Below are 26,423 nucleotides of genomic sequence, written 5' to 3' on the forward strand. Positions count from 1 at the left end.
CTTGTAAAGTTGGCCAGAAGTATCCGGCCAGCAGGATTTTCTTAGCCAGCGATCGTCCGCCCGGATGCCCTCCGCAGGATCCCTGATGCACTTCTTGGAGGATGTACGCCACGTCTTCCGAGCTCACGCATTTCAACAGTGGGCGAGAGAAAGCCTTCTTGTATAGTTGGTCTCCAATGAGCGTGAACCGATCGGCTCTCCTCCTTAGTAGCTGGGCCTCATCCCGATCGGACGGTGTAGCACCCGAGCGGAGAAACTCCATGATGGGTGTCCGCCAGTCACTCGGGAACGAGAGGCCCTCCATCCGGTCGACGTGCGCCACCAAAGATACTTGTTCAACTGGCTACTGGATGGCGACCGACGTTATTGAGCTTGCGAGTTTGACTAACTCATCGGCCGCTTGGTTCTCCGCTCGGGGTATCTTCTGGATAATAACCTCTCTGAAGTCGGCCTTGAGTTTCTCGAAGGCTTGAGCGTAAAGCTTGAGCCGAGCGTTGTTGATTTCAAAAGAGCCTGAGAGTTGTTGAGCGGCCAATTGGGAGTCAGAATGTAGCATCACCCGTCCGGCCCCTACATGCCGGGCAGCCTGTAAGCCGGCTATAAGAGCCTTATACTCCGCTTCGTTATTTGTAGCTCGATAATCCAGCCGGATGGACAAGTGCGTCTTTTCTTCTTGAGGAGAGAGTAATAATACGCCAATCCCGCTTCCGAGCCGAGTGGACGATCCATCCACGAATATTTTCCACATGGCTTCGGGTTCTGGCCTTTGTACTTCGGTGACGAAATCTGCCAAGGACTGTGCCTTTATCGCCGAGCGGGGCTGGTATTTAATATCAAATTCGCTCAACTCCGTTGTCCATTTGATGAGCCGCCCTGACGCTTCTGGATTCAACAGCACTCTTCCCAATGGGTTGTTCGTCCGGACGATGACAGTATGAGCCAAGAAATAGGGGCGGAGGCGCCGAGCGGCGAGGACCAAAGCGAAAGCCAGTTTCTCGAGCCCAGTGTAGCGAGATTCAGCATCTTTTAAAATATGGCTCAGAAAATATACAAGCTCTTCTCCGCTCGCCCTTACTAGTGCCGAGCCGACGGCTTGCTCGGTTGAAGATAAGTAGATACAAAGTGGCTCACCCGCAGCTGGCTTGGCTAGTACCGGAAGAGAATTCAAATATGTCTTCAGATCTTCGAACGCCCGATCGCATTCTTCGTCCCAGTGAAACTTGGTGGCTTTGCGCAAGATTTTGAAAAAAGGCAGGCTCCGATCAGCAGTCTTGGAGATGAATCTGGATAGGGCAGCTATCCGACCGGTCAAGCGCTGCACTTCCCTCAGATTTCTTGGAGGCAGCATATCTTGTAAGGCTTTCACTTTGCTGGGATTTGCTTCAATGCCCCGCTCGGTCACTATGTAACCCAAGAAACGGTCTCCTTTTGCTCCGAACAGGCACTTCTGAGGGTTTAACTTAACGCCATATTTCCACAGCGTTCAGAAAGTTTCCTCCATATCTTTAAAGAGGTCGGCCGCTCGGATGGACTTGATAAGAATGTCATCCACATATACTTCCAGATTTCGCCCGATCTGCTCCTTGAACACTTTGTTCATCAAGCGTTGATAAGTGGCTCCCGCGTTCTTCAGTCCGAGCGGCATTACATTATAGTAGTAGGTGCCGTCGACTGTAACGAAGCTGACTTTTTCTTGATCTTCCCTGGCGAGCGGCACTTGATGATATCCTTGATAAGCGTCAAGCATGCATATCAACTCGCAGCCGGCCGTAGAGTCCACCAGTTGATCGATCCGGGGCAGGGGATAAAAATCCTTTGGGCACGCCTTGTTAAGGTCCCGGAAATTGATGCACACTCTCCACTTGTTGTCGGGCTTGGAGACAAGCACCACGTTCGCCAACCAGCTCGGAAACTAGACCTCGCGTATGTGGCCGGCCTCCAGGAGTTCTCCACCTCCGCTCGGATGATGACATTCTGTTCGGCGCTGAAATCCCTCTTTCTCTGCTTCACTGGCCGAGCATCCGGTCGGACATGGAGCTCATGTTGTGCTATACTTGGTGAAATTCCGGGCAGCTCATGCGTCGACCAGACGAAGACATCATGGTTTCTCTGGAGGCATTGGATCACTTCTGTTGGGGGATCGGTCGGCCGGCTTTAAGGGGGGTTGAATGGACGGCGCCCCCAATAACTCGCTTCCTACGTATTCGTTAGTGCGCAAGCAGAAATACAAATACTAATTACGAATACGAAAGCTAAAGACAAAGAAAAGAACTAGCAAACCAATACACGTTCGTTTAACGTGGTTCGGAGATGATGCTCCTACTCTACGGCTGTCCGTAAGGTGGACGATCCCGATCCTTCGGTGGATTAGCCCCCGGAAACTCCGGCTATCTCAAGTCGCTCCTTGTGGGTGGAGAAACCTCACCACAACACACCAAGTCCTCTTGGATTCCACAAACACTTGAGCACTTGTAAACTACTAATTAGACCTTAACCAAGTCTAATTTCGTCGCCTTGGCCGGCCATACCAAGCTCCTTCTTATAGAGCTTGGAACAAATCAGAACCTGATTTGCCCGTTACCAGTCGATTGGTCCACTGGTGCCAGCCAAACGGCTATCTCAACGGCTCACATAGCATCACCGATCGGTCCATACACCACCGATCACATGAATCGCATAAAGGCTGCCATAAAGAAACCCTAAAACTAAGATTTTACTCCGAGTACAATCTCTCATGCACTGTACCCTCACGACTCATTTGACTCTTCTTCAGCCTTGACCTCTTGCCTTCAAGCCTACTTCCTTGGCTCGTCCCTCGGATGCATCCAAGCCCGCTGCTCGTCCCCAATGCCATCCTTCGCATGCCTCAAGTCGCTTCCCTCGGCCCTTGTCCTCGCCGCCTTGTCCGGTCCCTCGGATGCTCCATCCTTCACCGGACCAAGCCGTCAACCTGAGTCATATGTGTCACCTGCAGTCCTGCACAACTCAAGTACACATATCAAATAACAAGGGTAAACCTAACTTAAACCCTTTGCCCAAACACCAAAACACATGGTCCCACGAACCATTGGGATTGCTCCAACAATCTCCCCCTTTTTGGTGTTTGACAATACGTTTAAGTTAGGGAAAACAAATAGCAAATAAACATGCTAATACAATGGACTTACGATGCCAAGGCTACACACTTGGACTTACTCCGCCGAATGGACTTACGATGCCAAGGCTACACACTTGGACTTATAATGCCGAATGGACTTACGTTGCCAAGGCTACATACTTGGCAACCGCCAAAACAATGCACCAAGCATTGGAACCTATCACAAGGCTCCCCCTACACCTATTCTCCCCAATGAGCTAGGATTTTTACAACGGGCTTTTTAAGAACCTATCCCAAGGCTCCCCCTACACCTATGCTCCCCAATGAGCTAGGATTTTTACAACGGGCTTTTTAAGAACCTATCCCAAGGCTCCCCCTACACAAAGGTACTTTCAGGTTTTCCCAACTAAACCTTACTTCTCCCCCTTTGCCTAACATCCAAAAAGTTCTCCAACAATATCCCAATTGTTGAAAATTTATCATCCAAACTGACCCTAAACTCATGTATTAATCCCCCTTGGATCCCATACATCTAAACGAGTTGACACGGTCAAGAACAGTGCTGAAAAACACTTTCAGTCTGGTATCAGTCGACTGCCCCAAGTACCAGTCGACTGCCCCCTTCGACAGAACCTTACAGAAGCATTCTGTGGTCGAAATTTACTGTTACCAGTCGACTGGTATCGACAAAATGAGCTTACAGAGGCATTCTGTACTCAAAAACACTGTTACCAGTCGACTGGTATCTGTACCAGTCGACTGGTACCCTATTTCTGAAAAAATCAACCTTTTCAGGCCAACTTCAGAAATGCACCAGAAATTCCCTAGACCTCCAAAAATCCCCAAATTTTGTGGAGAGGTCTATTGTATCATTGTCTACTTGGGAAAAATACATTACAAAATGTATCTATTACCAATCCCAAGATTGACACAAAATCCAAAACTAGCTAAATGGTTCAATTGAACCTTGACCTAAAGTCCTAGTTTTGGCTTCCTGTTGATGTATTTGCCCATACCAACCCACAATGCATCCCTAGCATTGGTTTATATGGCATCTATACATCCAAAACTAATTATCATGCTATATGACCCCAAATGTCATATTTCTTGCATGAAACACAATCCATGTGTGCCAAATCCCTAGGTTTGAGACTCAAATCCATCTCCAAACCATTTGGCACATTCCATGGCTCCTCTAGACCCCCAAGTAGAATCCACCTGAGATCCATTGGCCATGGGTCCCAAATTGACTCTTAGAGCTCCCCCTAGAGCTCTTTGCCTTAGTCACCTCCCAAGGTGACTCATCTACAATGGCTAGGCCACCTCGGTCCACCCCCGGTGACACTTGGCCTACAAACGTAACTTTCTTAACCTTGGACACCTTGTCCTTGGTTAATTTCTCCTTACCATTAAATGGCTTTCCCTTGCCATTTATTGGCTTCTCCTTACTATAGTCATATGCAACCCTAGCATAAGACTTTCCCTTAGCTTTGGAGGACTCTCCCTTGCCATGATCATTTGCTACCCTAGCACATGATCTCTCATTAGCCTTGGAGGGACTAGATCGGTATCTCAAGCCCGATCTATCATGGTTGGGTCTTTGGCTACCCAACACAATATTTAATTCCTTAGATCCAATAGTGAATCTCTTAAGGAATTTCTCCAATTGATCAAGCTTTGCCTTCAAAGCTTGATTTTCCCTTTCTAGGTTCCTAAACCTAGAGTCAACATGCCCACCATGGACATTCCTAGACCTACCCTTTCTAGGCATGTGTCTCCCCTTCTTAGGATTAATGCCTTGGGCCTCCTTAGGTCTACCATTCCTAGGTTTTTCATGAATTGGCCTCCTAGGGTTTTGATCTACATTAACCCTATTCCTATCATGATATTTAAATCCAAAATTTTGCATGGGTAAATAATGAGAATTATTCCTAGCATGCATGGAGGAATGAAAATTTGAATTGCATTTCAAATTAGGGTATACCTCCCTTACCCTTGAAGCTCCCCCTTGACTTGAGCTCTTCTTCTTCTTCTCCCACTTCTTTAGATGCTCCAACTTCTTGAACTCTCCCTTCCTCGAGCATCTTGTGTGGTAGTGTCCAAGTTCTCCACACGTGAAGCATCTAATGTGCTTCTTCTCCTTCTTCTTCCTACAACTCAAATTAGATTCTAAAGGAATTGAATTGAGTTTAGGAGATACCTTCTTCTTGCTCATTGGACACCTACTCTTGTAGTGTCCCTTCTCATTGCACCCGAAGCATACAATGTGATCTTTTGACTTTGCTTCGGTGAAGGTACTTACTAAGTTGACTTCCAAGACTTCTTCTTCACTTGTCTTGGATTCTTCCTCACCCTTTGAGGATGTCTCCTCATCCACACTAATGGATGCCATTTCTTCATCCTTCTCCTCCTTCTCCTCGGAAGTTGAGTGCTCGTCACCTTCCGGTTGCTCCCCCTCTACTTGAGCAACTAGACCCATCTCAATGGGTTCTTCTTCCTCTTGTGTAGGTTTAGGTTCTTCTTGTAGAACCATCTTCACCTTGCTCCACAACTCGTGGGCGTTCTTATACTCACCTACACCATTTATCACATGATTAGGCAAAATATCAATCAATATAGATATTACCTTTGAATTTGCCTCCGATCGTGTGGTTTGCTCTTCCGTCCAATGTCGTGATCGGAGCTTCTTTCCTTTCTTGTCTCTTGGGACTTCAAATGGTTCCTCGACAACCATCATTGTGTCCCAATCCGTCTCGAGGAAGTTCTTCATCCTCATCATCCAATACGTGATGTCCCCAAGGCTTCCTCCTTCAAATTTTGGAGGGACAATAGACCCGGCCATCTTGTGCTTCCTTGGCGGTTAGTCCAACGGAGAGCGTCCTCGCTCTGATACCACTTGTTGGGGGATCGGTCGGCCGGCTTTAAGGGGGGTTGAATGGACGGCGCCCCCAATAACTCGCTTCCAACGTATTCGTTAGTGCGCAAGCGGAAATACAAATACTAATTACGAATACGAAAGCTAAAGACAAAGAAAAGAACTAGCAAACCAATACACGTTCGTTTAACGTGGTTCGGAGATGATGCTCCTACTCCACGGCTGTCCGTAAGGTGGACGATCCCAATCCTTCGGTGGATTAGCCCCCGGAAACTCCGGCTATCTCAAGTCGCTCCTTGTGGGTAGAGAAACCTCACCACAACACACCAAGTCCTCTTGGATTCCACAAACACTTGAGCACTTGTAGACTACTAATTAGACCTTAACCAAGTCTAATTTCGTCGCCTTGGCCGGCCATACCAAGCTCCTTCTTATAGAGCTTGGAACAAATCAGAACCTGATTTGCCCGTTACCAGTCGACTGATCCTTGCACCAGTCGACTGATGTCAGCCCAACGGCTATCTCAACGGCTCTCTGCTACAGTGCATCAGTCGACTGGTCCATACACCAGTCGACTGCTACAGTAACTGCTACAGTAACTGCTACAGTGCGCTACAGTAAAACCCTAAAACTAAGATTTTACTCCGAGTACAATCTCTCATGCACTCGTACCCTCACGACTCATTTGACTCTTCTTTGCAGCCTTGACCTCTTGCCTTCAAGCCTACTTCCTTTGGCTCTCGTCCCTCGGATGCATCCAAGCCCGCGGCTCGTCCCCAATGCCATCCTTCGCGTATGCCTCGAAGTCGCTTCCCTCGGCCCTTGTCCTCGCTGCCTTGTCCACGGTCCCTCGGATGCTCCATCCTTCACCGGACCCGAAGCCGTCAACCTGAGTCATATGTGTCACCTGCAGTCCTGCACAACTCAAGTACACATATCAAATAACAAGGGTAAACCTAACTTAAACCCTTTGCCCAAACACCAAAACACATGGTCCCACGAACCATTGGGATTGCTCCAACAACTTCCTCCTTCTGGCTCGCCTCCAGATCGGACGCGATGAATGTCGTGGCCTCCGATCGGGTCGGGTGAATTTGCACTTCCTCTTTTTCTTCATAAATCAAAGAGGGTGGCTTTTCAGTGATAGCGTTCACCTCGATCCGGGGCGTCTTCCGAGCGGCATTGGCTTCTGCTCGGACCATCTCGACGTAACATCGCCGAGCTGCTAGTTGATCTCCTCGTACTTCTCCCACTTTGTCCTCGACAGGGAACTTGATCTTCTGGTGGAAGGTGGAGACGGCCGCTCGGAATTCACCGAGAGCTGGTCACCCCAATATGACGTTGTATGCCGACGGAGAGTCCACCACGACGAAGTTTGCAGTCCGCGTCCTTCTGAGCGGCTCCTCTCCCAGTGAAATAGCCAATCGGATTTGTCCGACCGGCTGAACTTCGTTGCCCGTAAACCCGTAAAGGGGGGTCGTCATGGGCAGCAGCTCGGCCCGATCAATTTGCAGTTGATCGAATGCCTTTTTGAATATGATATTGACCGAGCTTCCTGTGTCAATAAAAACGCGGTGAATAGTGTAATTGGCTATTACCGCTTTGATGAGAAGAGCGTCGTCGTGGGGAACTTCAACCCCTTCCAAGTCCCAGGGCCCGAAACTGATTTCGGATCCGCTCGCCCGTTCCTGGCTGCAGCCGACCGCATGGATCTGGAGCTGCCGGACGCTCGCCTTCCTTGCTCGGTTGGAATCTCCTCCGGTCGGACCACCAGCTATGATGTTGATTTCGCCTCAGGAAGAGTTGTTTCTATTCTCTTCTTCCCGAGTGGACGGTCTAAGCCGCTCCCTAGACATCCGAGGATTGTCTTCACGTCTTGGAGTATGCTGCCGCTCGGGAGTTTGTCTTTGTCGGCGATCAGATATAGTCCGATCGGCTCCGTGAGTTCTCTGTCGCCTATCGGACGATGGCGATCGGCGGCCGCCACTCCGGGGAACGGGATGGGCGATCAAGGGAAGACTCCGATAATCTCTGGTGTTGTGCGTGTCCGTCTGGTGGAATGAGCAAAACATAGGAGTCCATTTCTTCTTTTGCTTGGGCCGTTCAGCTGCTACTTCTTGGACATGAGATCTTGGATGATGAGAACGAATTGCCTCGGCCCGCGGTCCTCTGGGCGGCTGGTGAGCAATGTGAGGCTTCCGCTTGGCAGGAGGAGCCCTCTCAGTTGGGATTTCCTTTCTTCGTGCCGCTTGGGCTTCCTCCACGTTGATGTATTCGTTGGTCCGGTGCAGCATATGGTCGTAGTCTCAGGGTGGTTTCCGAATGAGTGATCGGAAGAAATCCCCATCCACGAGGCCTTGTGTGAAGGCATTCATCATTGTCTCCGAGGTGGCTGTTGGAATGTCCATGGCCACCTGGTTGAACCGCTAGATATAGGCTCGGAGCGATTCCCTGGGCTCTTGTTTGATGGCGAATAGGCTGACACTCGTCTTCTGTGAAGGCATTCATCATGGTCTCCGAGGTGGCTGTTGGAATGTCCATGGCCACCTGGTTGAACCGCTGGATATAGGCTCGGAGCGATTCCCTGGGCTCTTGTTTGATGGCGAATAGGCTGACACTCGTCTTTTGGTAGCGTCGACTGCTGGCGAAGTGGTGGAGGAAGGCCGTACGGAAGTCTTTGAAGCTTGTGATAGATCCGTCCGGCAACCTCCGAAGCCACCGTTGAGCCGATCCAGAGAGAGTGGTGAGGAAAACCCGACACTTCACCCCATCTGTGTATTGATGCAGGGTTGTCGTGTTATCAAACTTACCCAAATGATCATCCGGGTCGGTGGTTCCATTGTATTCATCGATCGTCGGGGGCACATAGTGCTTGGGCAGAGGGTCTCGTAGAATAGCCTCTGAAAATTGGTTGTTGATCCGCTCGGGCGATGCGTCCGCTCGGGGGGCTTTCCCTTTTCTGTTATCTCGTCTTGGCATTTCATCCGAAGAAGATCCCCGATCTTGATTAGTTGCTGCGGCTTCAGGAGTGCGGAATAGGGCTCGATGGAATGCAACGGTGGCCTGAGGTGCTTCCGCTCGGCCGCCTGATGCTGATGTTGCTTGCTGCTCTGCCCGCTCAGCTTGTGACTTTTGTCTCTGTTCCATAAGCTTGGCGGCTCTTGTCTCGATCAAAGCGTCGAGTTCCTCCGTGGAGAGCATCACCGAGTGCTGTCGTCCAGCTTCGTCCATTGCTTCCGATCGGATGCAGGAGTGTTTCCCACAGACGACGCCAAATTGATCCTGTCCGAAAGCTGAATCAACGAACGCTAGGCACGTGGCGCTCTCCAAGCGGCTGACGTAGATCTGCTGACTATCCGCCCGGACCTCCGGTGAACCTGCATAGAAATCGGGCCGGGAAGGGGTTCCCTCCGACGACCCTCCGACGCTCAAGTCAGGCAAAGCTCAACAAGAAAGTGACTCCAAGAATCGTAGAATGCGTACCTCCGGCGAAGAGTGAGGGCCTTTATATAGGGCTGTGGAGAAGCGAGTGCACACATACCGAGGTGTACACGTGTCCTTCCCCATACCGTAATGTGGGCTTGTCAGAGGAGCTTACCTGACACCATACTGCTACAGTTTGAGCACGTCTCTGATGGGACAGCGGATCCTTCTGTCGTAGGATTCTGAGTATGACCTGCACGTAGAACATGCCCGCTGTCAGAAAAAGATGTCCGTTGTCCTTTTTCCCCTTACTCCCGACCGGGCGTTCGGCTGGCCAGCCTCCGCCTTACGTCCGGCCGGACACATATAGTGGTCTACTTGGGAGATTCTTGGTAATGTGTTTTGTGGAGACTGTCAGCAGTATGCTACCTTATGTCTTCGGCCGAGCTTGCCATCCACTCAGCCTTACCATCCTGTTCAACGAGCGCCGGGGCCCAACTTCCATCAGTTAGACACCAGTCGGCCGGCCGAGCGGTCGACCCACCCTTCTCCAGTCGGCCACCTACCCTTTGACTTCCACGTGGCGTTGACTCCCAGAACGAGGGTCCCTGTTCTTACCGCCGGATCAGCACCTTTAATATTGGTCGTTCGGTCGACCGATCCTCTGGTTCGGTTGACCGATCAGTATAGCTTCCTTCTGCTTTTGATTGTTGCTGATTAAACTGGCCTGTGATGAGTCATCCTGGTTCGGTCGACCGATCCCTACATTCGGTCGACCGATCCGGCCGAACCTGCAACACAGAGTTAAACAAAGTATCCCTGCAACACAAAGGTTAGCACAGTAATATATAATGCATGAGTAATATTAGACAGTAGAACTGTCTTGATCTCAACTTGAAAATCTTCCCAGGTTCTTCAGTTAGATCAACGGCCTTAGGTTGTTCCCTTCAGGAACCCGACCTCACTGTCGCTCCTCCAGTTGTTTACCTCAACTTACCTGCCAAACATGGTCCTCCAGATATGTTTGGACTTTGCCTGCTCAGTGTCTGATCACCTGATCCACAAAGACCTTTCCTGCAATACTATATTAGCCAACAACAATAATAATGTAGAATACAATGGTAAACCTAAACCTAGATTTACTGAGATCTGTTGGTCAGGTTGATCGTGTGCGGTCGACCGAAAACCATCCGATCAACCTTGCTTGGAGTTCACTCCTCCAAGACTTCTCGTTACTTAAGGTTATCTCCTCCTAGGGTTTTCACCACTTGGCTTCACTCACCAAGATTCAGTATTCAGCTACCAAAGAATCAGGTCCTCCAAACCTATCCACCTGGCTTCCACTATATACCGAGATTTTCCTTGCCTAAGTATTCGGCTACCCAGGGATTAGGTCCTCCAGACCTATCCACCTGGCTTCAACGATCTAACGAGATTTCCCTTGCCTAGCCTGCAACTAGGACTTCCCTTGCCTAGCTTACAACTAGGACTTCCCTAGATCAAGCTTCATACTTAACATACTTAAACATATTTGTCTAACATTAAAACTTTGGAGGTCGATTGCACCAACAATATGTCTCCCGACCGACAATGGAATGAGCCAAGCGAAGGTGCATGTAGATGAACGAAGCGCTATTCCGGTCAGGCAAGAACATACTATCGAGATTCGTCGTCACCGGGAAGAGTTGCCGAGCAGAGGAGTACTTGGCTGAGCGGCTATCTCGCTCGGCCGATCGACGGGAATGCTAGCGTGTATTTGGATATACTTTTGGGAGATGACGCTGATGACACGTGGCACGGTTTATAGGTGGATCATACGACGGATAAATCGGAAAATGTGCCCACAACCAATTGGATAACGTGTCTGTGATCATGTGTCCAATGACTAATTAGAAAACGTATCCACGACCAATAGGAGAACGTGCCCACGCCTTGAAATGCACATACGTCGCCCGCCAAGGTATTATATAAAAGGTGGTTCGTACATCGGCAAGGATATGTATTTTTTACTGTTTACACTCGCACTACTGTTTTGTCTTCTTCCTTCTACTAGTGATTGACTTGAGCGTCGGATGACCAACGCCGAGGACTTCTTCCCTGACCCGACACTAACATTTCTTGTGATTGCATATCGGTGCACGGTCTACTTCCGATCAACGCAACAACCACATCCCTAGTTTTCTGTCTCCATGATTTTTGGACAGGATCATCTAGGATTGACCAGATCAAATCACTAAATCAAATTAAATTAGTATTAGGATTATTAAAATAATTTTATTAGAATAATTTTTAAAATAGTTCTTAGAATAATTTTATTATTTATTAATTGATAAATTGACAAATATTTTTTAAATATTATATATTACACTATGTTTATGTTTAGGACAAATATCAATCAACAAAAAAATTTATTTTATTATTTCTTCTTTATCATCTAATTAATTTAACACTACTAATCGAATATTACTTTTAAAAAATAATACTCGTTCTCTATTCATTTCCATTTTATAATACTATACCTTTGATTTTCATTCTTAGGAAAGAAACCAACGACACTTAATTTATCCGTACTAATCTCTCATGCATGCATGTTGCTGAAGAATTAATAAGAAAACTGGATTATTATTGATACCCAATCAGAAATTTACTGTATGAATCAATCGCGAGTTTTATATTCACTATTTTGACACTTTTTAAAGAATTTTTTTTTTTACTGTTTGATTATTTTTCTATTCGCCTGGATAGATCTTTTACTTCTCCGCTTCTCTCGTTAATGGGCCGGATGAATTGATAAAACGTGCTGCTTCAGGTTTGCTTACTAGCCAGATATGTTTGAGTAATTAATGAAATATCTCATAGATGGCCGGAAAATTGAGCTGTCTTATATACAGAGTGTCAAGTGTACAGTCCGAGTTGTAGAAGACTACATACTACTGAACAGTGAGGGATCTAGGGAGAGTGGGGTGTGTTTGAATAATCGCTTGCTCCTGAAAAATTCTATCAGTATATTACAATCCAAAGGATAGTGAGAAGGAAGACAAGCTCCAATTCATTTCTTTCAGCATCTTTTTTTTTTTTTTTTTCTAATCTAGTTCCACCACTACTACTGAGTACCCGATTGCTCGATGGAGAGAGGAGATTTGCACCGTTGTATACTCACGTACGTGTAATATTAAACCTCTCTCCATATATTTAATCACACTTTCTAGGTAAATGACTCCCTTATGTGTTGGTCATTATTCCAAAGATTAGTAGTCATTCATGATTTACCTTCTCCGTGTTGACCCTGTGACGAATTGACGGAGGCGCTGAAGACGAACGTATTCATCTTTTTTTTTACCACCAATCACACCATCGATAAATGTGCAACAATAGCAACATGTTATAATACATTTTTTTTCATTCACATTTCTAACATTACCTTCCGCAGCTGATACCGATCGAAGTCCTGATTCCCCATCAACAACTTTTCATTTGAAAAGTAGTGTACGTTTCTCTCTATATATATTTTGTTTGAAACACTGACTGAACTTACCCAAACTATTTAATGCTAAATATCGAATCTAGGAATCGATGCAGAAAGACATCACCACCTCCACTGTGCAAATTGCATGCCTTTAGAATTTGAAGTCGTTTTCTGGTTTGCCTCAATTATTCAGTATATATGCTCTCCACCTTTCTTTTATCAAGTCAAAAGGTACGTAGCTAGCTTTATTCTCCTGTCCGATTAGAATCGAATCAAATTTTGGAAGATGTATTTTTACAGGTTTCGATCTTGAAATAGACATTCTGATTCTAAATGCTCGTGACGAATTGTGTTCTCTCCTTCAGGCTCGTAGCCAATAATAATATAACTGGAAAACAGAACAAATCTTGGTGGCTTAGCTAAATCTATGGGTAAGGAAGAACAAAGGAATAAACTTTTTTTTATTTCGCTCATTGATTTGCCCATGCACAAAGAATAAAAGAATAATTTCTCCTTGCAAATTATATTATCCAGAGAAAAGTTTAAAAGAAGTGAAAAACTCATAGATAAAATAATTATGAACATCATAATTTGTAGAGTAAAAAAAATTTCTATAAATATGTCGTAATTGGGGTTCGAACTACGAGTACCTAAAAAGCAATCTAGATATCCTACCATGGCATCATGGCCCCGAGGACATAATTTGTAGAATCATGATCCTATATAGAATTGATTTAGGGTTAAAATCAGATCGATCGGGATCGGATCATAGAATCGTATGATCCTATTAACAACCTTTAAAATTTTATCATAGATAATTAATAATTAGAAAAAATATCTAAAAAAACTTATTTACATATAAATAGATAATTAATTTTACATATTACACTCAACGCCTCATATTACATTAGTACATATACAAATTTAAATTAACTAATAATTTAACTACCATTCTCACACAATAATAATATTTATATTTTCATATAATCAAATGAAAGAATATAAAATTTCTATTAACATAATAATAATAACACATTCCACCTAAATTATTAAATAATTATTAAGATCATAGTTTGTAGAATCATGATCCTACATAGAATTGAGATCAGATTATAAAGATCCTATTAACAACTTTTAAAATTTTAACATACATAATTAATAATTAAAAAATATATCTAAAAAAACTTATTTACATATAAATAGATAATTAATTTTACATATTACACTTAGTACATTTACAAATTAAAATTAACTAATAATATTTATATTTTCATATCATCATATGAAAGAATATAAAATTTCTATTAATATAATAATAATAACACATTCAAGCTCAAAAATATTTCCTTGATTTATAAGATGATCCAATTTAATGGCTAACGTACATGACAGAAGCTATTGAATCATTTGATTCAAATATGAATGCCGGAAATAATCTTTTAAAAACTGGTTGATGTCACACAATACTAGACAATAAACATCAAAAAACTCATCCATCATATTTTGAGGAAAAGAAATGACAGAATATAATTGATAAAAAACTAACTAAAAAATGATTAAACATATGTTTAAATAATTTAAAACCCTAACAAGATGAAAAAAAAAGATAATAAAAAAAAGATAAAATCTTCTGGATCTTCAAAAAGGATTTAAATGATATTTTTGGATTTAAAATAAAGTGGTTAAGGATAAACTTTGAAATTTATTAAAGATTTCTGAACGAACTTTGATTTGATATATTTTAAGTCTCCTGATTCAATCTGAGTCAAAAGTTATGACCTCTCAAAGCTTCCACCGATTCTGCTCCAATCTTGTTATGATTCTACCCATTTTGTTCTGATCTTACTAATTCTACCGATTCTGCTCCGATCCTACTGTAAAAATCGAATTTACACGATCCTGGATCGATTTGTGCTTCTGAATCGTAGGATCGTATCGGATCGCGATTTTACAAGCATGGATGGAGATAGTTCATTTTGTCCATTGCTTTCAGTGACTTCTTTAGCACATATATTGCCCCAAGGTGTAGCACAGATGATGAATATGTCATCTCTGGCATAATAGTGAGGGATTGATTCTCAAGAACTGATGATCTACGATTTATCCCATCATGTATCTATGACCTGTATTTATATATATCTCTTTTCATATCTATGAGATTGATGCGAAAGGGCCATTAAGATAGTAGATTTATTTTTTTTGAAGCACATATATTTGAATAATTAAATTAACCGATATTTTGCATAAGAAAATTTAATTTCATAGAAATTTTATTCAATATTTTGCTTCAGGACCGTATGACAATAATCAGAATAAGATATTTACAATTTAAAAGGAAAAAGAATTAAAGAATAAAATATTTTAATTTTTTGGGTTAAAATAATTTAATAGATAAATGCAAGACGAAACGGTAATTGGTGGCTGGTTTAGTGGTAACGTACGGAGAAATAAAAATAATATTTTAAATAAAGAAACGAGTTAATAAAATATCGACACGTGTGCGGCTAACAGTTGATATGCGTATTTCTCACGCCCAATGGGCCCCAGGTCACGATCGTTACGTGAATCCAGAACGAATCGACCGTCCGGCGAACTGACTGCCATTAAACCGCCTATCGACAATATACGCTACGATCTGGATCGGACGGAGAAGTTGTTCGATGAGGTGAGGGACCGACGACCTGCCCTCTATATTAGAACACGGCGGAGGTGGCCAAGGCAAACGCAAGCATCCTCCCAGATTTCTCCCTCTCCTCGCGTCTCACCCTCTGCGTTTCTCTCTCTCTCGCGCGCCAAGGTAAAATTGTTCTTCTATTTTCCTTTCTTGTGTAGATTTTTGTTGTTGTTGTTGTCGTAATTGGTTGGTTGTTGCTTTCTTGGAATGGCTGGTGGTGAGGATTCTTGATTGGTTCTAAGGTATTGATTGCAAAAGACTCGACCTTTGAGGTTGTGCTGGTTATTCGGTTTGGATGTCCGGCGGATTTTAGGTATGTAGGTTTGCAAAGGCGTCAATAAGGTGATGATTAGATAATTGGAGCAAATCTACGGTCATTGGTCACGGCTGTCTCGACGTTTATATATGATATTTTTTTCCCCTGCATGCTCGAGTGAACGGATTGTTATGTTGGTCTTGACTATGTATCTCAGTAGTCACCTTCTTATTTTTCTAGCAGTTTCCTATTTCTTCGTTTTTTGGATGAAGTCAATCTTCTTTCGTTGTTTTTAAGCTATCTTATTAAAGATTATATTTAAAAATCTGTATTTTTAAAGGAATAGCTTATATTTAAATGTCCAAGTGCAAGCTATCTCAGATTAGTGTAACAAAAATCAAATAATTGTGTTTCTTCGTAATCCATTATTTGTGATCGTCGCCCAAAAGCTTGATTTATACCAATTATTTGGAATCAATTTTCTTTTTCTTTCCCGTTTGTCTTGTAGAAGCGGAGCCTTGGCGCAATGATAAAGTTGTTGCCATGTGACCAAAAGGTCAGGGGTTCGAATCCTGGAAACAACCTCTTGCAAAAAGCAGGGTAAGGTTGTGTACAATGGATCCTTCCCCGGGACCCCGCATGACGGGAGCTTCCTGCACCGGGCTGTTTTTTTTTTTTTTTTCCTTTTGTCTTGTATTGTACTAACACATGGAATTGATTTTGTTCTTCTATTTCCTGCACGGAGCTCATCAGTTCCTTGTATGATTTTCTCTCGTCAATTTAATAATACTGAATTTGACGTTTGTTTCCTTCTGATGTTAAAAATCTGGCCAATAAGATTTTTCGTTATCATATATAAGAAGATCCTCTACTATATAAATGAAGTATTTTGGCTTCAGGTTATTTCTAGAGTCATTTTCAGAAATATTATGGTTGCCCTCTCTGATATAAATCCCTTAGCTTGTACAACTCTAATATTCCATTATGAAAATAACCACCTTTTATCAGTTGAAGCAATAAACATAAAGGAATGATAATCATTGATATACACGACGAATATAATTTATAGTTTTATAGATATAAGCAGTTTACGGTTAACTAAATATTTTATGTGGATTTGATAGTAAGCAAAGTGCTCAGAATTTGTGGCTAAAATTGGCTCTCAGATCAGCAATATCATAAGGTTCATATGGCTACATTGAGATGCATCTACAAGACTTGCCCTGTTGTTTTCTGCTTGGTTACTTGGCTTCTTTAGTTTCTGGATTTATTTTTGGAAGAATTTAGTATTAGTGTTTTGTAAATTATTCCATACAAATGTTATGTACTTGAACTATAAAAATTGCTTTCAACACAAATACATTTGTTTTAATTTCTCATTTTTTTTCTATAATTGAAGAGATGACATGAGAAAAAATAATCCTGTAGTTAATGCTGGATGCTGAGTTCAGTTTCTTTTCATGTGTATCAACAAGCTACAATTTGTCATATGGGCCTTATTGTGGCTGATGTTCCTGCAAAACATACCATATTCAACAAGCTACATTTTTTGCTTATGTAGCTCAACAACAACCTGTCTAGTCCTTGCTTAAAGTATGAGATATAATTACAATACATGCATTAATGTCTCAAACCATCTCTAAAACTGATATATTGGTATTGCTTTATATCATTTTCATGTGATTGAAATTAGTAAAGGAAACTATGCTGACCCCTGATTGCTTGTGTTGCAGCTTGCAGAACATTGTGAGGAGCTAGTCAAGGAAGTTTGTCCGGCCCACCCAAAGTCAAGAGCCAACTTTCATGTCAGATCTCAACGTACAGATTCCAACTGCCTTTGGTATGTTGAACATAGACTACTTTCCAGACAACGATATATTTTTTGATAGTTTAGGCTAGTGGTTATTTCTATTTTTTTTTTTCTTTTTAGTCCTATCTCTAATCCTTTGGATGAACTCAGAAAACGTGTTTGCTTCTGGCATCATGTTTATGATGCTTATCTACTAGGTCCTAGTTTATATCAACGAGTTTTTGAATATTATTTGCCTTGGTATAGTTGTAATCTGAAAGAGACAAATTGGTCTCATAAATAACATGCTCTATCATTGTCTATTAGATAACAAAATGCTATTATTTGGCATTTGGCTAGAGTGAATTACAATAGGAAGATCACCTTCAAATAGTTTGGTATATATTTTAACCACCTTCAAATGGTTTGGTATATTTTTTAACCTGCTAACAGGATTTCTCATGATTCTTTTATGCCATTCAGTTAATAGTTATGGCATGTATGAACTAAAAAATGAGAGTATCTGAATGGTGCTGGTGATTCTGTTACCATTGGTTGTCAGATGGGTAGTCTAACACTGTCTCCTTTTATTTCTTTGATGAGTTTTCTCCTTATCTGCAATAATTTTTTAACAATCCAACAAAAATAATTTTTTCTGCCTCTCGGACTTCTAGTGTGGCAGTGCACTGCAATATCACCCTCAAATGCTTAACTGCCACCAATCCTGATCCTCACCCAGCTTAGGAGCTTATAACTTTATTAGGTCTTATTTTAAAAATAAACTGTTAAAGTGTTTGGGTAAACTTATTACAATCAACTTAAAGATATTGATGTGTTTGGTATTATAAGATCTTTTTATTCATAAAATTACCAAAAAGGGTATAATACTATTAATAGAGGGTTTTGAGTTTTTTATTAATAGAGAATTTTGGGCGAATTTCTGCATCGGTGGAGAGAAAATTGGACAGAGGCGTTGATGGAGAAGATGACAGCGCCGGAAGAGAAGTTGGCGGAGATGGAAAGATATTATGTTTATAAAAATTTATGGAGCATAAGATGATGATTTATGAAATTATATAAGGAGATTTTAGAGAAAAATTATTAAAATAAGATTTTTTTATAAAAAGTATGGTCTTCCATACTTTTTTAAAAACAACTTATAAGCTCCAAAACAGCTTATTTTGACAGCTTATAAGTTGTTTGAAAAAAAATTTACCAAACAAATTTGAAGAGCTTATAAGCTCTAAAACAGCTTATAAGCTATTTTAGAGGGCTTATAAGCTCAGCCAAACGCCCTCTTAATCTAGGTAACATGTCTATCTTTACTGTTTATACGAGAGAGGATTTATAAATCAGTGTTACTCTTGTACTCCTGGTAATTAATTTTTTATTCAAATCTTATTAATTTTGAATTAGATAGTCGACTAGAATTTGTTTATAAACTTGTGCATGCTAATTGCTGAAGTGTAGGCAGAATAAATTTGAAGCTTGAAATGTTGAGAGAGACTTTATAAATTGAAGTTTTAAATAAGTAGAACTAAATATAGGTTATGAAATATAATTCATTTAACAATAAAAGAAGTAAGAATAAAGTTAACCTTAAAATTCATGTAAGTTGAAAGAGCTGGAATTGAAGGTCAGTTGAACAGAGAGCTAAATAAATTTACTTGACAATCAAAAAGGTTAGATGGAGAACAAAGAAAATTCAATTTAAAACAATTTAAAGGGGCTATCTTGATATGGGAGTTCGGCCTGGCGTTATGACTTGTTATTTCTTAATAGACATGTATGATAAAAGAAAAGGAAAATAGATGGATAACTTTCCTTTTCATGGGAATAACATCTAGTTCACGAATTAGAATTTGATCTGTCCCAGCTGTAGTTATTCTATAGTTAAACTAATTCCCCTAAACTTCAACAGATCCATTTGCTGAGGCAAATGCTGACGACTCTGGTACTGGAACTAAGGAGTATGTGCATGTACGCATCCAGCAGCGTAACGGAAGAAAGAGCTTGACTACTGTGCAGGGTCTAAGGAAAGAATTCAACTACCACAAGATTCTTAAAGATCTGAAAAAAGAATTCTGCTGCAATGGTACCGTCGTCCAGGATCCTGAACTAGGCCAGGTATTATTCCTTGAAACCACCACGGTACTAACTCATTTTCATTTTTCTGACTTCAACCAGATGGTAATTAAAATCCGTGCGATAATCTTGCAGGTTATTCAGCTGCAAGGCGATCAGCGTAAGAATGTCTCGAACTTTTTAATTCAGGTAATGTTTGGAATAAAATTCTCTCCGTAACTGATCGTGGTCTGTCTATTGATGAGTAATTTACGCCTGGTGCTCTTGTGCCTTCTCTGTGATCTTGATCCAGGCTGGTATAGTGAAGAAAGAACGCATCAAGATTCACGGTTTCTGAAGACTATATGCATGCATCTGCAAGTCGTGTGAAAGTATATATCTTTTCTGTATTCGTTATATAAAGAGTGCACGCGGTGACCATATAAAGAAGCTTGTGAAGGGTAACCAGTAGCCCTCCTTTGTTTAATTTCTACTGCCCGATGCGACTTGCTGGTTGCGTCCGTGTGTCTTGTGACCTTAACTTATTATGGATATATAGGCCATCACATGAAGTGATGAAACCCCATTTAGTATCTATCGTGCCTGATCTGCATTCTTATTTTGTCCCATTGTAGATCGTGTGAGACAGAATTCTGTGTGAATGTTTTTTTTTTTTTGGTTTTTTGTTAAAAGATATCAGACAATCCAAGAGGTTTTAATTAATTAATTAATTAAACAGTATTAAAACATCTAATTTATGCAGGTAAATTGAGTTTTTAGTAATAGATTAGGCACGATCCTAACGACATCACCATATGTGATATGGAAATACAGAGATTTTTTTTTAAAATTTATTTAAAGTTAAACGAAAATAATGTTTCCTTTTCTTTCAAAAATGCCCTCTCCAGTCTCCAGCTTATTTTTAGCAAATTCAAATTATAAAAGGCTTATATTTTTATAAATTATTTCCCCATTATCAATTTGGAAAATCTACTGCGCCAATCAACAAGTGTCTCACCTTCCCACGTCTCTTCCATCAGTTAGTCGTCCATCTAATCAAACTTTGAGCAGTCATTGGCCGAAAAAACCAACAGCACATTTTAAATTTCTCTTGAATTCCACATGGGCCAATAGGAAATTTACAAGAAAAAAACAACATTAATTGAGTTTATCACCTCACTTTTTTTTTTACGAAGAAAGACCAAAAAAAACACGAAAAGGTTAACTTAAACCGGATCGAGTCAACCAAAGAAACCGGTCTGACTCCAGACCGCGTCGCGTACACGTCTCATATCCCGGCCTTTGAGCGTCCGGCCGACGCCCTCCAAAACCGATGTTGCCGCGCTCCGCCGCCGCGCCCGCGCCAGGTACTCGTGCGGCGGGATCCACTCACTGTCCCCGGAATATTCCTCCTCCTCCTCCTCTTCATCGGCTTTCCTTTCTGCCGGAGAACCAGATTGGAGCCAACTCGGCCAGACCGGCACGTCCATGGGCGCCGACGCCGCTGCCCGATGCCCCTCGCGCGGCTGAGATGGGTGAGCCGCCGCAGGAGAAGTTCCCTTGCGGGCGTCCTCCAAGGCGAGGGTTAGCCCGCCGACGTACCGCCTGCCCAAGCTTCTGCGGCGGCTCCGTCCCATTCTCCGGGCCGGAGCACGGCTTCCATCGTCAGCATCAGCGTCGGAATATTCGATGTGATCCCCAGAAGCATCCTGTAATTCAGGCCACACGTCGCTCTCTTCGAGTTCGGGAATGCCTTCCGTGACGTCGCCGGAGAGCGCCGGCGCGGCGAGAATCCTCGCCGCTCCCTGTATCCTTCCCTTAGACATGCTATATCCCTCCCTCCGGAGGCTGAAGAAAGCTCCTCTTCAGGCGGTGAGTTCGGTGTGCAGAGGCGGAGAAGCACACGGCAGCAGGAGTTAGCCGGCGGCGCCGCCCATTTATAGAGCGACTGCATCGACCATTGGTGCTGTGCTCCGTCAACGAAGGGCCCCCTCCGTACGATTACCACGTAGGCACCCGACCGTGTGAGCTTCACTATTGGTCGATCCCCGGCAGCGATATATAGTTAATTACAGAAGAGAATTGTAAGTGGTTTTAATTAATGTGGGATTAGATTTGGTAGGTTAATTAGATTGCACATTGGATTACCGAGGGATTTAGATTTGAGTGGCCAACTCCAACTTGGATTTCTGCTGCCTCACTATGCGTGCTGTGTCCATCTTTGCTAGGATTACTAAATGATTCAAAAAGATTATCCCGGAACTAATCAACCTGTATTATAAGTTGTTAATTAAATTAAACAGTAAGAAACAAAATAAGAATGAGACAGAGAAACATCCGCGCGAGTCCTGTTTTTCTTTGTTTTTCTTGATCGTCGTAGTTCATTGGAATTGGAATATAGAATCCACTTTCCTGTTGCACTGAATAATTTAGCTTGTCTTCTGTGACGAATTAGGCATTTTTATTTCCTGAGCATTGCTGGGGAAGTAGCGGAACATGCCGTTGAATGTGATGGATTGGATTCTTGTGGTGCTTAATTTGCACATGTATGGAGAATGTATGTTTCAGAGTGTGGTACGAAGAAAATTCCCGTGACACGCAGAATTTGGTAGGGCATGCGTGTTTAATTCTCCCATGCTTAATTAAAGGGCGAACAGAGCAGCTCAATTATATGTAATAATTGCAAACTGGGAATTCAATTCCTCAACGGGTTTATCTTCGAATTTAGCTTTTACAGCTTCTAAAATGGGATGATAAAAAGCACAATCCATTAAATGCCATGTTGAAGAGAGAGCCAAGAATCGACCTGCGTTATGCTCGGGAGATTCACTCTGACCTCGATTTAGTCCCTCTCATCGATACTAGTATGATTTAGCTTCTGTTCTTGTTGTTTTGCTGCTAAAATATAGTTTAATGTGTTTGCTAATGGTGTCCATGCTTCAACCAAAGTGTACAATCAGTGCTTCAACAAATGCAAACCCAGCCAAAGAGCTACCGTGTTTAATTGAGCTGGACGTGATTACAAACAACTACATTTCAGCGAAGTCCCTTATTGATTGCTTATTAATCTCTAAGATACAAGGGGCTCCTGCGTGTCCCCCCACTTGTTCAATCTCTTCTTAGCCTCTGCTACCTGCAGCAAGCAGCAACAATATAATTAATTAATAGCAATTAATGAACTGATCGGCACTGTTAAGATTGATAGTTAATTACCTCCTTGTTCCAATCGGTTCGGTAGGTGACCCAAATCAGGATAAGCGTTTGCATGAAGGTACCGCCGATCATGCCTCCCCAAATCCCCTGCAAAAACAGAGTATTTTATTTATTTATAGTGAGGTGGAATCTATTGACATTTCTAGTCATTCAAATGAAAGTAAGAATTGGGATGCAAAGATCAAATTGACCTTGGCTCCTAAACCAAACTTGAAGCCGAGGAGAGAACCAAGTGGAACACCAACTACGTAGTAGCAGCCGACGTTGACGTAGGCCACAAAAGCTTGCCATCCGCATCCAACAGCGACGCCTGCGGTTCAATTTGCAAGGCCCGTGTAAGTTCGATCACAATTTGATGATGGGCGAACTGATCTTCGTTAATTACCGGATAAAACGGGTTGGATTCCGTTGAGGATAAGGGTGGTGGCGAGCAAGGGGCAGAGGTCGGAAACGGCGCGCGCCACCGTCTCCCCCTCTGTGAAGGCGTAGCTGATGTAGTCGCGGAGGGCGAGTATGATGAGCGCCGCTATCACCGATATGATGAACGACATGACCGTTACCACCACCACCGAGAACGCCGCCGACTTTGGATTGCCGGCGCCCAGCTCGTTGCTTACCCGCACACTGCGCATGACGCGTTCAACGGTTTCAAATTAATTAATGATTTATGGTGATGATCACTGTCTCACTGACCTGGCCGCCGCGTTGAATCCGACCGAGATCATGAACACCCAGCCAGAAATTGTCATGCTGCATCAACGATGAAAACAACACAAATCCAAGTCAATCCAAAGCGGTGGCTTGTTTGAATCGATCCACATTCCATGAAATTTTTAATTACCAAACGGAGAGCGAATCAAGAGCGAGTTCGGGGTTATCGAGGAGGCCGGCGATGAGAACGAGGATCTGGAAGTACCAGGTCTCCAGGCAGAGCATGACAGCGGAGGCGGACGACAGCCGGAAGAACTCCGGAAGCCCGGTGAAGGCTTGCCACGTGAACCCGGTCCAGGTGTTCCGGCACCGGCGGCTGGTGGCGATGTACACGAACTGCGCTGCCACGATGACCCACCACGAGAGACTGAGGACGAGGGAAGCCCCCAGAAGGCCCATCCCCAGCTTGTACACTGCCAGCCAGCTCACCACCAGGTGCATCACCAGCGTAGCCCCGGATATGTAGGCGCTCGGCGCCACGATGCTCTGCGCCTGCAGGAACTTCTGGATGGGAAAGTTGGCGGCGTAGGCGAAGATCTGCGGGATGAGTCCGTAGACGAATATGGACGCCGCCTTGGCGATCTCTGGCGACTCCCCCAGCAGGACAAGAATGGGGCGAGAGAAGGCGTAGATCACCGCCAGTGGAACGCCGGTGGCCATCAGCAGCACCGTCGAGCGCTGCAGGTACACACCGAGCAGCTCGTACTTGTGCGCGCCGTACGCCTGCCCGCACAGCGTCTCCACTGCGCTCCCCATTCCCAGCTGCGCAGTGACTCATTGTTAATTGCTCAAAAACAAGATAAATGGTTCCCAAATTTTACAAATTGTTGCAGTTTGGAACAGAGAAGACAGTCATCCATTGAACACGAAAGGAAAACATATAAATAAGGGCACATAATTTACTGATTGTTAAATTATGGATGAACTATACATACTGCTATATCATCTATCGCATTGGGATGATTGAATAAATAAATTGGATGTATACCTTTTGTTCTGTAAAGTAACTAATTATTAATGATGAGCACGGCGATTCAGAGGAAAAGGAATTTTGGTTAAACAATCACTTACCATGAGACCGTAGGCGAAAATCTGGATTCCGGTATTGCCGAGGGAGGCCGCGGCGAGCTCGAGGTTGCCGAGGTGGCCGGAGAAGATCTGGGTGGCCATCGACATCACGTAGTTGAGCATGTAAACCATGACGGCCGGCGCCGCCAGGTAGACGAGCAACCGTATCTCCACCAACGTGGCCATCCACATGCGGCGCGCCCTCGGCAGGGAGTCATCGCTCAGGATGCTCTCCAGATGGCCGCTCACCTCGCCCTCCGGAGGCGGCGACGTCGACTTCGGCAGAGGTACATGGTCGGAAGAGGCCAAGAGAGGGGAGGAGAGCTCGGAGGCGGCCATGCTGCAGCCGATTAGGAGAACATATCTAGCACGATCGTCTAGTCGCTAGTTGTGGGTATAAATGAATAAAGAGTTGGCAATCGCACGTATGAGAGTTCCGTGTGAGATGCGGCCGACTCCCTTTCTCTTTCCCTTTCTCTTCAATCTGTTCCGATCGATCCTGAAAATTTTAATGGGCGATAGTTGCTGAATATTCCACCCGCTAGTTAACAAAGATTGTGAGTTAATGGATGACATCAGCATTTGGCGTACGCTGCATGGAGTCAACGTCCGCCGATGTTGAATTACTCAATCAGGGACAGAAGCGAACGGTGCATGATTATCCACGTCTTGTGTCTTGACTCTCGAGGAGGAGATTCCAAGGGGCAGAGATCAAGAGATGTCCCAAGTCGTGGATGGTTTTTATAAGGTCGTCAATATTACTTGTATCGAGGTGTTTCTTCCCAAACAATTTGTTTGGACGACAAAGGCTGTGCATCGCCATTGACGTCTGAATCTAAACAACTCAAATATGATTAAGGGTGTGCATTCGATTAATTTGAATCATAAATTAATCGAATTTATCAATTTAATATTAACTAATAGAATTAAATCAAAATTTTAATTATTTTATTAAAATTGAATTAAATGAAATTAGTTATTTCAGTTAACATTAAATTAATTAAACTTATTTAAAATAATAATATAAAATTATATAAAATTAATATCAAATTAATCAAATTAATAGAATATTTACCCCTAAATATGATGACCTGCCTGTTGTGATTTAGGTCATTGGACGGACCAAAGAATTGATTCACATTATTTTATTATATGTGCTGGGTAAAGATCAATGTGTAAAGGCAACTCTTTTGTGTTTTTTTAGAGCAATTAATGTCTTATATTATTTTTTTATCTGGAAAAGAATTTCAGTATTATTATAAGAGCTACTTTGGTAGTTGCACACTTGCACTGCCTCTAATTTTTTTTTTCTTCAAAAAAAAATCTCATTTGATGTATATATCTAGTGCATTTGGAAGAAAGAAATCTGTAAACTGTAATTCCAGCAGAGAAAGAAAGTAAGAAAGAAACAGCTTCTTCCTTCACGTAATCCAATTAATGGATATATCTTAACCAGTTCTTAATCTTGTAATTCAATCCGAGAAAGAAATTAAGAAGCTTGATAATCTAAAAATAAAATACAAAATATTCATCGTAGTTGTTTTGAGTTATTTATTATACCTAGAGTACTTGATTTTTTCCAAAAGTATTATAAAATATATATAATTTTTCTTTTGAATTTTTTGATTTAATAACTCTAGATGAATAAGTTTTATTCGGATCCGAAACTGCTACACTGCATTGCAACTTGCAAGACGCCGCTTACCGGGTGTCGGATGGAAGTTTCACATCCGACCCGTAGCTTTCATTCCCCACCTGTCCTACTGGAAGAATCACTCCCCTCTCAA

At 42.9% G+C, this 26,423-nt stretch overlaps 3 protein-coding genes across 4 annotated transcripts; 1 reads left to right on the plus strand and 2 right to left on the minus strand.

Moving 5' to 3' along the window:
• Positions 1-15,443: 15,443 nt before the first annotated feature.
• On the plus strand, positions 15,444-20,239 carry LOC122011787 (protein translation factor SUI1 homolog 2-like). 2 transcript variants are annotated; one of them, XM_042568167.1, is made up of 6 exons: positions 15,444-15,658; positions 15,778-15,848; positions 17,525-17,631; positions 19,502-19,707; positions 19,801-19,854; positions 19,958-20,239. In XM_042568167.1, the coding sequence occupies exons 3-6, from the start codon at positions 17,595-17,597 to the stop codon at positions 20,000-20,002; spliced, it is 342 nt and encodes a 113-aa protein (XP_042424101.1). In that variant the 5' UTR covers positions 15,444-15,658; positions 15,778-15,848; positions 17,525-17,594; the 3' UTR covers positions 20,003-20,239. The 2 variants fall into 2 exon arrangements, with proteins under 2 accessions (XP_042424101.1, XP_042424100.1); XM_042568166.1 differs by lacking the exon at positions 15,778-15,848 and having other exon boundaries at positions 15,445-15,658.
• A 646-nt stretch (positions 20,240-20,885) lies between these two features.
• On the minus strand, positions 20,886-21,470 carry LOC122009466. The gene has a single exon (XM_042565636.1). It carries the CDS (start codon positions 21,468-21,470, stop codon positions 20,886-20,888), a length of 585 nt encoding a protein of 194 aa, XP_042421570.1.
• A 1,137-nt stretch (positions 21,471-22,607) lies between these two features.
• LOC122011790 (protein DETOXIFICATION 40-like) lies at positions 22,608-25,120 on the minus strand. Its single transcript, XM_042568175.1, has 7 exons — positions 24,640-25,120; positions 23,699-24,330; positions 23,551-23,607; positions 23,243-23,481; positions 23,049-23,167; positions 22,858-22,944; positions 22,608-22,777 (listed from the first exon to the last, which is right to left on the minus strand). Exons 1-7 carry the CDS (start codon positions 24,973-24,975, stop codon positions 22,715-22,717), a joined length of 1,533 nt encoding a protein of 510 aa, XP_042424109.1. The 5' UTR covers positions 24,976-25,120; the 3' UTR covers positions 22,608-22,714.
• Positions 25,121-26,423: the final 1,303 nt, after the last annotated feature.

Source organism: Zingiber officinale, chromosome 8A (assembly GCF_018446385.1).
Source record: "Zingiber officinale cultivar Zhangliang chromosome 8A, Zo_v1.1, whole genome shotgun sequence".
In the NCBI taxonomy this organism is placed as follows: Eukaryota; Viridiplantae; Streptophyta; class Magnoliopsida; order Zingiberales; family Zingiberaceae; genus Zingiber; species Zingiber officinale.

Bases quoted from the DNA above. Each gene is read 5' to 3' on its own strand.
- LOC122011787 (XM_042568167.1), top strand. From the start codon at position 17,595: ATGTCAGATCTCAACGTACAGATTCCAACTGCCTTTG. The intron at 19,708-19,800 runs GTATTATTCCTT...ATAATCTTGCAG, and splicing joins AGGATCCTGAACTAGGCCAG to GTTATTCAGCTGCAAGGCGA. The intron at 19,855-19,957 runs GTAATGTTTGGA...ATCTTGATCCAG, and splicing joins TCTCGAACTTTTTAATTCAG to GCTGGTATAGTGAAGAAAGA.
- LOC122009466 (XM_042565636.1), bottom strand. From the start codon at position 21,470: ATGTCTAAGGGAAGGATACAGGGAGCGGCGAGGATTCTCGCCGCGCCG.
- LOC122011790 (XM_042568175.1), bottom strand. From the start codon at position 24,975: ATGGCCGCCTCCGAGCTCTCCTCCCCTCTCTTGGCCTCTTCCGACCAT. The intron at 23,482-23,550 runs GTCAGTGAGACA...CGTCATGCGCAG, and splicing joins GGATTCAACGCGGCGGCCAG to TGTGCGGGTAAGCAACGAGC. The intron at 22,945-23,048 runs GTCAATTTGATC...CTGTTTTTGCAG, and splicing joins AGTTTGGTTTAGGAGCCAAG to GGGATTTGGGGAGGCATGAT.